Consider the following 13,973-nt stretch of genomic DNA (forward strand, 5'->3'; position numbering starts at 1 on the left):
TTCTACGAACATTCCAAATGAATTGCGACTTTATCGTCATTGTTACTACTACGATTTGTTCGAAGAATGTACAAGAGTTGAATCGGTCGGCGATTCCAGGCGGATTCGTGGCAAAATTTACGGGCAAGTCGCGCGATCGGAAGTCGTCGCGACTCGAAGAGACACGCGCAGCCCCGAGAAGCTTTTTCCCTCGGAGAAACGAGAGGCAACCCTTCGACGTGGAAGGGAAACAACTCGTGAGAATTGTTTCCGAGGAACGGGAAGCGTTCAACCGGCTGCTCTCGACCGAGGGAAAGCTTGTTTCACCGGACGATTCGATTTACTCGGGGCTCCGCGAGGACGTCGAGCGGAAAGCCAAGGTGTTTGGGGTGCCGATGCATGTACGTGGACCAAGGTGGTTGGGAGCTCGTAAAAGGGTTTTACCAGGACGGGGAGAGCTATAGGCCAGGTGGCCTATACAACGGTGGAGCATTCCGGTACACGCGGGCAAACATTCTACGCGACGACGCTGCGGCATTTGGTGAAAATTGGATAGTCGGCGAGAGGTCGGTTGCGAGATAACCGGCCGAACCGCGAACGTTACAACTGCGAACCTGTTCGTCTTGCGAAGTGGGAAATCTGTAAAGAGTCAACGATGGAGACTCCTTGGAAAAATAGCAGCTTGAACGATTGTTTAACAAAACGGAACGTTTCTTACGGAACGTGTCTATTAATTGCGGGTGCGCGGAGATCGAATGGAAACCTGCTGCATGGCATCCGTTCGAACAAAAGCGACAGGGCGATATCGAGGAACAGAGTCGTTCCGGCGAAAATAACTTGCTTTACGAGTTACGATGGAAGGTATAAACCAAAGTAAAAACGCTTTCGTAAACGCAACGTTAAAAATGCGCACCCGATGAGACGAACGTTTATCTCGGCGTAACAAAGTTAGATCTCGTGGCAGCCGTCCTTCCATTCCATGTATTTTCTTCGTCTCTATTTGCGAACCGCGAAAAGTACGCAAACTGTTCTTAACTCGTCGTCCGGTGTTCGAAAATTACGCTTCTCGAAAAAACTCGACCACCGTTCAGAGCCTCGTTGTACCGGTCGCGAAACGACGGTCAAAGGCGAGGCGAATCGACCGACCCTAAACATGTAGTACCCCACCGAACGCGTTCTACTCGACTCGACGAATTCGACAAAAGGTTCCAGATTTTCACCAATTAGCCACCATCGTCGGGGTTGTCGCGTACAATCCGACACGAACATTGAGTCCGACCAGAGAGACGGAGACGCGATAGTCTCGGTAATAGAAAGAGCAGGGGGTGATGGGGGTGTGACGGTGGCGAAGGAGGGAGCCCGCGTGCAGTATCGGGCGTCGGTGAATCGGTCAGCAGGTGGCGTGTCTTTCGTGGGGATTCCGACGAGTCGCATGGGGTCTCGCGGATCTCGCGTGTACGCTCGATGGGCAAAGAGAGAAAGAGAGAGAGAGAGAGATAGAGGGCGTCGTGTGGGGCAACAGTTTCTCATGGTCGGAGGGGCGTGTGTACCGGTTTTCCGAAGGAGAGGCTGTGTGGTTGTCGGTGTCGGCAAGTATCTCGAATCTCTTTGCGGGCACGGGAGAGGGGGTGGATCACGAAAAACAAAAGACTTACGGCGTCTGCCACGAGGTGTGCGGGCGGGAGGGCTGCCTGCAAGTGTCCACTCTTCAGCAGGGGGTCGGCGAGGCCTGCCACGCTGGCGTGTAAGGGGCTCGGGTGGAGAGGAAGATGTGGGCTGGTAAGGTGGGCCGTGGATAGGAGCGGTTGCCCGTGAGAAGCGGCGAAGGCCGAGGAGGAGGGGTGGGCCGCGAAGGGCGAAGTCGTCAAAGTTTGGGTGTTCAGCGAGGGCGGGGTGGGCCCGGCAGCGGGCGCGGACAATGGCAATACTGTACTTACGTCCGAGTGAGCGGGCACCGCGTAATTACCCTGGATGGTGTAGGCTTGCCCACCAGCCAGGATCACTGGCCCACTAACTTGGGGTTTAGGGCGGTAAGGGATTGTTGCACCTTTGGGAGGGGACTGAAACAGAAAGAAAACACACCGCGCGAGTGCGAATACACTGATCACGGACCGCTATCGAGGGTCGTGGAGTTGCTTGCGTATGCTCTATCGCGGTCGGCGCAATCCACTGCTCCCACGACTACGGCTCTCTCTCTCTCTCTCCCTCCTTCTCAACGCGCGCGATGCTTCTTCGGATATTTTCCAAAATCTTCGAGGAGAGGAGAAAGCCGCGCAGTCGGAGCTGGGCGCGCTTTTCGCGATATCGGATACAGTCGGAGGACCTTCGGTGCACGGTGACCCAACTACTTTTTACTAACTTCTCGTTGCTTAAACGCGTTCGTCGTTTAAAAGTATTAGTTCAGCTTACTGCTTCACTACTTTACTAAAAGTGCTGGTGAACTCGGTTCTTTTCGTCTGGGCACCAAAGGCTCTCGTCGAAGCGTTTATGTTTTCGAGATGTCGCTCCGATCATCGCATCGTTCTTCGTCGTTGAAAATTCTATATTGCGGCTGAAATTCTCGTTAACGAAGAAACGATATTGTTCTATAAACGGAGTCTGGAAGCTTTCATTTTCTTCATGCGCGAATGCGAATGCGAATACTCGATCGTCTCGATTCCCTTTACGCTCAACTCGATGCAAAAGTTTTCGCGAAACGGTCATCGAAGAATCGATCCACGCCGAGAATTCGCGAGCACGATTCGGCCGTCTTGGAGACCTCGAAACGAGCAGACTTTGGGCGCTTGTTTTAAACTCTGATCTATATTCGCCTATATCGCCGCAAGAGGAACTCTCGGCGATTGAACAATTAAATGCTCGTTCTCTTCATCGGTTGAATTGCTCCCAAAGGAACGGGGTGTTTTAGCGTTTCCGCGATAGCGCCGGACAATTACCGAGATATCGATACCATTGAAACCATCGCAAAAATTTGATCGAGACGTTCGCCGATCGTCGCGTCGTTGACGCGCATACGGTAGCAGAATACCAAATTCTGACTTTGATGCTTAATTATGTTCGATCGTTTGGAATGGTCCCGCGGCGACTCTTCGGTAGATCATTGGAACGAATCTTTACGGAAGGTCCCAGTTGCAGAGCGAACAAATGTTTCGCGCGAAAGCTTCCAGTTTGCAATAGATCGCGATAGATCGAAACGACGCTTTGACGCGGCATGCCATCCGAAATACGTACCTCTAGCATAACACAGCATATGTGGTATATGCATTGCGTGATGGCCTCGCTGGTGCCCGATATGGTAACCGCGCGTTCCGTCGAATTCGGCAGCATCTCGGAGGCGACTTGGATCGAGGCACCTGTCACTTCGCGAATCTCCTTGATCTTGGAGCCACCTTTGCCTATGAGGGAGCCGCACTGAGACGCGGGCACGATCAGCCTGAGAGTGATCGGCGGCCTGGTCGCGCCACCGCCACCCTGGGTGTCGTGGAACTGCGAGCACCATTCCTCGAATTTCTTGCATATCAACGTGAACGCTTTGAAGATCGCGTTCGTCGGCCCTGTCACCGTCACTATACGCTCCTGGCAAGTTCCGTCCGAGATGTTGATCTTCGCCCCGGACTGCAACACCAATGTTTCGTCACGTTAGCGAACGCGACCGCGAGCCCAATCGAAACGAAACGATAGATTTTAAACGAGAAAGAGTTCGAGACGAATCTACAAACTTCCGTTTCTCGCGATCGACTCGAGTACTTTACGCTTTACGCGAGAAACCTCGCTACCCCGAAAGATCGCCACCTTCGGTAGCAGCAGGAAGCGAGCAAATTAAGTCGTAGACGGAACTCACCTCTTCGCGGAACCTCTTAACGATCTCTCCTTTCTTCCCGATGATACTGCCGACTTCCTGCAACAAAAAACGCAACGTTACAATTTATACGAGGGGCACGCGTCTTTCGATTTCGTCGGTCGTCGGTCATCGGTCATAGACGGAATCGTCGCTGCGCCGACGGCGCAAACACGCCAAAACACTCGTTGCCCCGTGATAAGCGCGCTCTTGACATTCGGCAATCGCTAGTTGGCACCGAATCCCTCGGACAATGCTTCTAACGTCTTCTAAGCGAAATCTATGGCTGCCGCGGTTACGTGTTCGCTACCAAACGTAGAAAACGATCGTTCGACGAAGAGAAGAGCCGACGGCTCCAGCGAACCCGTGCGATTACTCGCGGAGAAAATAAACCCATGGAGCGGTTCGCGGCGCGTCCGCCGTCCACGGTGACCGATCGATGTCGGAGTCGGAGAGATAGTTTTGATACGCGGTAATAGAGCGTCGCGCGAAATCCCGCCAATTACGACGGGAGCGCGACAAAAGCGACGAAACAATGAATTAGCATATTAGGCCGTTGAAGCGGAAATGCCGCGGTTAAAGTAACGAATTCGCTAATGCGCCCGTTAATTTTCATAAGGTCGCCGTAGAACAATGAGACTGCTAATTCCAACGGGAGCACAAAGCGGCTCCGAAGCTGCGCCGGGCTAACTCCTCTTTGCGGAATTCTCGGCGAGAGACCGCACGCGGGAGCGAAATGGTGCGGCTCGGTTCGGCTCGTCTCGGCGCGGCGTCGAGTGAAGCGATGAGAAGAGAGGAGAAGAGGAGAGGAGAGGAGAGGAGAGGAGAGGAGAGGAGAGGAGAGGAGGGAAGGGAAAGGAAGAGGAACGGCGCGGCGCGACACGGCCTGCTACTCGCCAGCCTATAATTAGTTGCGCGTACTCGTAGCCTGTGTCCAGCCAGATCCCGTGTCTTCCTTGACACGGTCTGACCCCACGATAATGTCACCGCTTAAGCTTCTGGGCGAGCAGGTATGCGCCCGTATGCGCTCCCTCTAAACTTAGATATGGCGGCCGAACTCGCTCGGGGCTCGGAGCTCCGGATGCCTGGCGTCTCTCGTTCTCCTCCGGGCAGACGATGCCACGAACGCTTCGCGTATCGTGCTAAATTCTTGATTTGCCGACCGACGAGGATCGAAGAGGACTGACCCTCCTTGATTCTCGCGTTCGCCTGGCTAAATTCGAGCGTTCGAGTTTATCGAACGCGGGCTATCCGAGTTACGCGGGATCGCCGCGTTTCGATTAGAACCGGCGATCGCTTCTTGGGTTGTTTACGACCAATTTTTCGATAGCGGTTACTACGCGGCCGGGTATGTCGGATCCGATTCATTTTTCGGCCTCTTAGCGACCACGAAACGGACGAAACAGCAATATCAAATATCGCGGAAATTCGTCGGACAAAAGTTTAATAAACCGTCCAAGGAACCGAAAGTCGGGGCATGTCGAAACACTTGTCACGAAATTCCTTGGTAGATAGATAGATAGATAGATAGATAGATAGATAGATAGAAAGAGAGAGAGAGAAGATGGCGGGTCAAAAATCGGTGCAGCCGTGTGGACACTGGTGCATACTCGCCTCGGCTCGGCTCGGAGAACTTGGACAACACTGTCCGAAAGGCTGATCCGCCTTGTCCAGATATAGAAGGCTCGGATTTAGCCAGAGTTCCCGAGGCGGGCTTACGAATCAACGACATTGCAACCAAGGGAGAGGAAGCGGGCGAGGGTGAGGGAGAGGGAGAGGAAGAGATAGAGAAAGAGAGAGAGAGAGAGAAACCGCGATCCGGAGGGTCCTCTTTGTTGCTGTTCGTGTACCCCGTTGGAAATAAACGACGTAGGATCTCGCGAAGGCGCCAAGCCCTGTAAATCATCGCGAACCCTCCCCTTAGACGTAGACCAGAGATCGGAGTCCGGAGACCGGAGGACGGACGACGAGCTGGACAACCGCGTCACCGTCGACGAATCTCCTTGGAAGCAAATATAGCTGGAACAAGAAGACACCGACGAGACGGAGGGAAAAGCCGCGAGTCCCTGGCCAGGGGCCAATTAAAGAGGTCGCTAGCTCGCGCTGCTCGCGGACCAGAAGTTTGCTACCGTCGTCGAGCTTCTCTATTTCTTCAGAGCGGAAGACTCGGCCCCCGTCCCGGACCGATACTCGCTGCAAAAATTCCATCGGCTTTGAATTATTAGACGAACAGACGCGCGCGATACGCGAAGACGACCGATTGGCCACCGGCCATGGCTCCGCTCCAGCCTCTGCTTGCTGGAATCCGACGCGAGTCCTGAAGCCTCCAAAATGGTGGATGTTTCAACGAACGGTCTCCCTCTCTCTCTCTCTCTTTCCCTCTTTCTTGTTGGCTGAATCGGATATCTCTTCCACATGGATCGAGCCGTTTACAACACGAGCCCTGTGCGAGATCGTAGGCGTGTGAAAAAGATGGGAAACATCGAAACGACGAAACGTCGTCTCAAGAAGATAAGACGCGAGTTGGATTCGCGCCAGATATTTATGTCGATGCTGGCTGCTGCTACTGTCGCGGGACGACCCTGACATTGTGGCAATCAGGGAAAAAAACGCTGGCTGAGCGGACTTTTGCTGCTACCCTTACCGCAAAAAGATCGCTCGAAATCGCGCGTGGTCCTGCAGCAATGTTTCGCTTTCAAATTCGTTTCGACGTTCCTACGATCTTTTTCAGCAACGAGATGCTCTGTAAATGACTTTGAAATGGTCGATCGTCCGCTATGGAAATTTTCCATGGAAAACGATAGAAATCGAGATTGCAAAGTCCTGCCCGAAGATCGAAACGAGCGGTTTTGATGAAAATGACCATCGTCAAACTACAGATTTGACGCGCTTATCGCAGAAACGAATGTTAACTTGTCGCAATCGATTCTTGCACCTTCGAAACGCGAGTATCGTTACGTTAAAAGAAGGCGCGCTTCTTGCATCGACAGCGATGAAAACGTAAACCGCAGATTTTCCGGCAAATCGGCTGGGGCTCCGTCGCGCAACGCGTTCCCGCGGTCGATTAAGGTAGCCGCACTACTGCTCGGTGTTTTTAAGCCGGGTTCCAGCTAGGCGCGGAATTACTCGATTCTTAGCAGGTCGAATTACCGCGGACCGGTTCCGCCGAACGGTTTGGGGATCCGGTCGACTGGAAACTCGTGTCGCATCTCGCATCTCGCTCGATCGAAAAGACCGTGTTTGGTCGAGTCGTTGCTTCCGATCAACGATCGGTGAAGAATAACCTACGATTTTCGAGCCTCTCTTCGAAGCTGTCGATCTCTCGAATTCCCCTCGAGAAGCGTAGAGTCGAGCAGAAGAAGAATGCTGTTTCGCGACGGCCGTGCGCCATTGAAAGGATAATAGAATCGTGATCATTCGCGTTCGACCAAATTATTGGCCGGTGTCCCTGGCCAACGTCCAGACGGAGCTCCTACGAGCTCATAGTGCATATTCTCCCCGCAGACACAATGCTTCTTCGGCTAAAAACGCGGCCAGACGTATTTATTTCACCCGAAAGACTTTGTACTCCACCGGCCGCCAATCCGTTCGCTCGTTAGCCATCCGACCGAACAATTTTTCAACGCGCGACCCTACGCCACCGTTCCCCCAAAGTAACGCGTTTCCCTCCACGGGGACCATCGAGGTTCGTTTATATTCTCCAAGGTACTGTTTACTTTGGCATATGCAGGTCTTACCTTCCAAATGAAATTTCGATTGCTCGTTTCAACGTTTTCAACCAACGAAAGTGGAAGTTTCTACTATAACATACGAGAATAAGAAAGCATCCCGAACAAGGGCAGACCCATCGGCAAGCGAAAATCGAAAGTCGAAAGTCGAAATTCTGAATCTCTCCTACTTTCGGACATCTCCGCTTCCAGCTCCGTTTCACCTGAACCCACGTGACCATCTCAATCGCAGTCGTTATTGTCCTCGCCATTACCGGTGCGAAGACTGCAAGGGAAAGATGCGGACAGAACTCAGCAGCCTGCAGCCCCGCGCGCGTGCACCATTCACCGCCGAAAAAAAGAGAATCGTACCACCCCATGTGGACCGGTGACGCCACGGGGGTGGGAGGAAAAGGGAAACTGGGCTGGGATAGAGAGAGAGAGAGAGAGAGAGAGAGAGAGAGAGAGACAAAGTGAGGAAAAGAAGTAGAAGAAGAGAGAGGGGACTTGGCAGACGGTAGGCGGAGTAGAATCATGGCGGAAGAGGGAAGCCCCATCGACGTCGACGTCGCCGTCGCCATCGGGGCATAAAAACGTGGGTGTAACGAGATTTGTCGTGGAAGTACTTCCCACGCGAGAAGACCACCGGAGGAAGCCACGAGGGGGATCAAGTGAGACGGAGGGCGAGAGGGAGGAGGTGGGAGATAGGGGCGAGAGAAAACGCGAAGAACGAGAGGGAAACCCTCCAAGGGTGGCTCGCCGCCGATAGGATAAAGGGAGTCTCGGATGAGCTGTCCCCGGGAAGAGCTCTGTGCACCGGAGCATCATTCAGATATGCAGAAACGTGCAATAATTTTCGTGCCGCACTTTAGCACGAACCGGTATCGGTGTGCATCGGCTACGTGGAACCGCGATGCCCGTGTTGCACGTTCTCCGTCTCTCCGTCTCTCCGTGTCTCCGTGTTGAGCGAGCGGATCGCGCGATGCTACCTACTGACTGCTGCTGCTGCTGCTGCTGCTGCTAGCTGCTACTACGCTGTCCCCGACGGGAATTTGATTCTTCGGGGTTGGGGAGGGCGCGTTTCCAAAGGATTCAATGCGAACAGAAATTTGAAAGGGATGTATTGGGTCGGCGGGAATGCGATGCCGGGTTTCGTGGATCTGCGAATGAATCGATTCAACCCCCGACGGGGTTATTGTTTTGTTTAAACAATGGTCTAATGTAATAGGATCGAGTCGGTACACGGGATGTTATGTGATCGAGGGAAACGATACCGGTCTAGAGTAAATCGATATAATTGCGCGGACTCGAAATCGGCTACTTTCGCGACAGCGTTGGAAACGAATTCTTGTCCGCGATCGACGTGACAAGAATCGAACAAAAATCGCATTTTTTCGGCTGGTTAAAATCTTTAATTTTTTCATTTTAATCTTTAAATATTTCGTAACTCGATCTTATTCCAAAATTTTAACTCGGTGCACGTGTTTCCTGCGCGAACCGAAGAATCTTTTTAAAACGCTCGCTGCGCTGCGCGCAATCAGAGTGTTAATATTAAAGCGATTCCCGCATCAAGTATTTACCGCTAAGCATGTACCACTATTCTTTTGTAAGCGTATTCTCTCCTTTCGTAAACTACAACACGCGTGGAACACGACTACGAAATATTTCCACTTTAATTTATATACGTACATTAGAACACAAAACTACTTTTGGACGAAATAAAAATTGCAATCGAATGAAATTTTCACAGCATTTGCAGGGAATTGAGTTGGCAGAAGAAGATTCAAAAATTCTGCTTTCTCGATCTTGGGGAATTTCGATTGGAAACGGCGACGGCCGAATCGAATCGAATCGAATCGACGAAAAAGGATGCGGCACGGACGCGCGTCACGGACGTCCCGCCGTCCGCGTCGAACGATTAATTGCTAAGACGTCGGACATTAATTACTCGTGCCGCGAGCACCATCGCGCGTTCGCCTGTGCGACAATTAATTACAGATCTAGGCGAGGCTGGGCCGACCGACCGCCTAGAGATCTCGAGACCCACCGATGACCAGGAGCGGATCGGCGGCGAACTTTGACACGGTAATGGATCGTAATAGATCGCGAGATCGGCGGAATGCCTGGCTTCTAGAGCAAGCTGCTGCGTTCTCCTCGCGTCGCTATCGGCCAACCACCAGGGTTAGGGTGGATGCCAACGACGAGGCGCTTCGTTTCGCCATTTCGTCTCAGAGACGATTCCTGCCATCGAGTGGCGAAATATCGTAATAATGCTTGGTGATTTATTCATCGTCGACAAAATAGACGCAGGCGACAAACGCGGGAAGGAAGTTCGGATCTTTGCCAGCGCGGACATTTTCCTACAGGGTGGCGATCAACTCGTTAAATCTTAGCAGAACAATCGTTCGCGTTCTCTTCGAAACGAGCACTTTCCAGCGATTTCTCGCAATCGAGACCGTTTCGATTCTAATTCGGAATTCAGTCGACTTCCAAAACTTATATTCGTGATCGACGAGGATGCAAACGCAAGATTTTCTAGGACCTATTCGAAGTTGGAACAGCAAATGTTATCGCACACCGATGGTAGAGCGAGCCGAGCCATAGCTCGGTACGATTAATTGGTCGCAATTAGGCTGTGCATTCGATGCGCATACGGCGCGTGGGGTCGTCGAAAATAGGGCAAGTGGTATAGCGGGCGAGTCGATGAAATTTCACGGAGCGATGGTATTGGAAAAGCTGCAAGCAAAATCAAATCGTCGCGCAATTTACGCGTACCGGCGACAATCGTCGCGCGTCTGGTCGCAAAGTGTAGTTGTTTTTCTCGAAACTCGTCAAGATTGCTAGCGCTCGCGCTCGTATCCATGACCCGAGTCAATAATAGAACGGTTAGCCGCGCCGGTACGTAGTTTCATTCGATTCTCGATCTTGATCTCGATCTTGACACGGGTCCGGCTCTTTCGAGTCTCCTCCTCAACGAGCTTTCTTATTTTCGATCGGAACCACGAATCGCGGGCGACGGACCGAAATAGAAGCATCCCTTGGCCAATCCCACGCGTTGAAATCTCCGCGTGGCCCTTCTTCGATATTCGCTCCTGGAGCAGGGCCACTCGACTGGCAGATATCGTGCGCGGGAACAAGCACGGGAGAGGGCGCGAGCGTGTGCGCGATTGAGAGAGAGAGAGAGAGAGAGACATGGAACGACAAGCTAGGAAGAGGGGCCGATGAAAGAAAGGACACGCGTCCTCATCCGGCCGGGTGATTTTATTGCGAGCAAAACCCGGCACGACGATCAAAAGCAAAGAACAAACCATATAAAGAGTGCTATGAGAGGGGAGAGCCGCAATTTTGCGTTTTGTTCCGTGTTTTGAATCGACCTTTCATCAAACGGGACCCACAGGAGGGGAAGTATACCTTCCTAGTGGAGCTCGGTTCACGGACTACGTGGAAACGTAGATTCGCGACTTGCGTATGCGACACATTTCGCGCTGTCGCGTTCGCGTGCTGCAAAGTTAGGTGTCTTTATTTCTGCTTCTTCGGTCGAAAGGACATTCGTTGATTTTCTCAATTAAAAACTAGCGAATTCGACGAGGCTTCGTATCGGCGAATTTACGAGGAAAGGCAAGGACTGTGTACGAGAAAAATTTGTGCACGGATCGGTATTTTCGTGAGACTTGGATTACCATTCGAGAATAACCGCGTGTCGCCCGATGCATGTGCTTCTTCACATCTGGTAAAGCAATCGATCCCGATTCGCGGATCTTGCTCGATCTCGGTTCAACGATGTCGCGTCCCAACCAATCTATCGGCTGAACCCTACGAAATTTGCGCAGAATCTATGGAAAAGCGATCAAACTAGACCGAGGATTTTTCAATGACGTGCAATTGTAATTTATTAGTTATATTTATAAACTGGATGGAAACCGTGGTGTATCGAACAACGTTTCTATTTTGCGGAGGCCAACGCGTTGCACTATTAATGATCTGCCTCTGAAAATTAGCCATTCTCGCAAGCGATATCATACTTATCTCAAGAATCTGTCCATTGCCGTATCACTTCTTAATTAGTTTTTGTATTACAGCGATTTATACTTGCTCTGCAATTTGCTCCTCGAACGCTACGAACGAGCGATTAAAGTTAAAGAAAGAGAGGGTAAAGGAAACGCCGAGCACGGATTAGATGCACGCATTTTTACGGCAGCTTACTCGCGTCCTCCGCGAAACTTTAATTATTTTCGAATAATTCGAAGCCGCGGCCACTCGTCTTTCGCGAAAATAATACGCGCCACCGCCGCGCTCGACGCTCTTCGATGCGCGCTCCACCGGTAAGACAGTATTTTTCTACAGCGTTGCACAATATCGGTCTCTGATTTATATTTGCAATTTGTCGTCAACGTTAAATGAAAACGCGTTGGCTGGTTAGCCGCGCGCTCCGCGTATCCTTTACGTAATCGTTGGACGATCGAAATGGTTCAAAAGTACTCGCGATTTCGCTAATCGTATCGCGGTATCGCTGCTCGGATCAGTCGGTATTCGCCTTGGGAAACGCAGTCGCGATTATCGCAGCAACGACGGTTCTTTATCGCGATCCGTATGCCGTAGATTTTCATGCGAAATATAAACTTTAGGCCAATTACGTCGCTTTCAAGATACCGTGTATTTGCCACTTTGTAGGAAGCAACGACGACGCGAAAGTCTGTCGACCCGTTTGAAAGAGTGAGCGAATTAGACCGGGTCATTGTCGAATCGGCGCGACCCGGAGCGGCCATTTCATATTTTAAATTCAATTTACGACGCAGTCGAAGAGAGATATTGGGGGTGACCCTCATCCGGAGAACGTATCGTCGTATTTCGTTACCATACTTCCTCTTAGGTGGTTAACGAACTACTTAAATAGATACTCTAATAGATGAAAGCAAACAAACAAATTTTTGGTAAGAAAAAAGTGTCTCGATCGATTTTAGAATCACTGTAAACAATTTTCCAATTAACCTCGACCAAATTAATGCCGATTAATTAAATTCTCCGATAAGCAAACTTTCGTTCACGCACCCGTAATCTCTCTCTCTCTCTCTCTTCTCCCTTTCCCCGTGCGTGCGCGAAGAAGCCGAACGCGGTGTTCAGTGGTAACGTATGAAAAATGACCGTTGGAAATTGAACTCCATTAAAAATGGATCAATTATTATTAAAGATTGGAACGAACGAGATTATAGTCATGATTGCAAACTTTGTTACCCAGTAATTGACGATGTTTATCGAATTTTCAAATATTCATCGGCTGTTTCTATATTAAGAAATAAGAGCCGAACAATCATTTTCCACGAAACAACCCGAAACGATTGTAAACGGTTGTAGACTTTCGAAAATTAAAAAATGATCGCCGGTTGATAAGAAATTTAGGGACGCGACAGTGGAGCATCGCGCCACTGTTTTGAAAAGGAACAGGTGGTTCTCGCAGGGGATGGCCGACGAACGAACCAAGGAATCGGACGCGTTAATCGATAAACAGAACTGGCAAACCTCTTACCTTGCCCTGCATAATCAGGCGGATGGTTAGGGTGACCGAAGGGTCGTCGTTCAAGACCGGTTTGGAATCCATACCGTCCATAACGAAGTCACGGGTTCTGTGATTACGGTAAGGAGTTTTCTTCTCGAGATTTGTGGAGGGAAAGGGTGTGGAGGAGGATAAGGAGGACAGGGGAGAGGTTAGGCGAGTGACTTTGGCTGGAGGGGTCTCGGGGGACGTGCTTCTCAAACGCTCCCAGGTATGCTCAGTCCTTGCACTGTAATCAGAATGTTCACTCCATTATTAAATGATCGCTGAGATCGACTTTCGTAGTTCGCACGCGCTTCAAAATGCACGTATCCGGGAAAATGCGAAATTTCCGCGTTTCCGAGAATCGAATCGAGCAGCGAAGGCGTAGCGAAACGAGCTGCGAACGGATTGCTGCGAATTATTCACCGAGGTAATAGGCCACGGGTTCACGGACGTTCTCGCGTCGATAGGTTTCGGACGACCCGCTCGTCGCGGAATTACAAGACATTAGGGGGTGTTTGCGCGAATCTTCTCGAAGCTCGAAGCGTTGGTAAAGGGATTCGGGGTGACGAAATGTTCGTCGTACCGGAGAAACGGAGGGGCCGCTTCTACGACTATGGCTTCGCTCGTTCGGTTTTCAGGTCAGGCGATAAACACCTAAAAGTGCAGCCGAACTGTCCCGGAGGGGACATGGCATGGCACAGCACGGCACGAGCCTGCCCAGCTCGACGCGTTGCTTATTTTACTTCGAATTCGTGGTTATTTTACCGAACACGATTATTTCGGCTGCTTGCAACCTGGCTAACCGATATCGGTTAGGGATCGTTTTTCAAAACGTTGCTTTGTTCGATCCGTTTCGAAAACTGCAAAATCGCTATCTCGCTATTGGTAGTTGGCGCCTTCGTGTCCAAAATAGAAC

General features: G+C 51.1%; 1 protein-coding gene across 5 annotated transcripts in view; it reads right to left on the reverse strand.

Annotated features, from left to right (window-relative positions):
• Mub (poly(rC)-binding protein mub) overlaps positions 1–13,973 on the reverse strand; it is a 91,255-nt gene that overhangs the window by 18,953 nt on the left and 58,329 nt on the right. For 4 of the 5 annotated variants that reach the window (XM_078177246.1, XM_078177243.1, XM_078177242.1 and 1 more), the window contains exons 2-5: positions 13,046–13,301; positions 3,818–3,874; positions 3,208–3,591; positions 1,635–2,039 (exon numbers count right to left, since the gene is read on the reverse strand). In XM_078177246.1, the coding sequence (XP_078033372.1) occupies positions 1,635–2,039; positions 3,208–3,591; positions 3,818–3,874; positions 13,046–13,126 (927 nt within the window). In that variant the 5' untranslated portion in view covers positions 13,127–13,301. The remainder of the gene's footprint in view (positions 1–1,634; positions 2,040–3,207; positions 3,592–3,817; positions 3,875–13,045; positions 13,302–13,973) is intronic. The other variant, XM_078177245.1, reaches the window with a different exon arrangement.

This window comes from Augochlora pura, chromosome 3 (genome assembly GCF_028453695.1).
Source record: "Augochlora pura isolate Apur16 chromosome 3, APUR_v2.2.1, whole genome shotgun sequence".
Lineage (NCBI taxonomy): Eukaryota > Metazoa > Arthropoda > Insecta > Hymenoptera > Halictidae > Augochlora > Augochlora pura.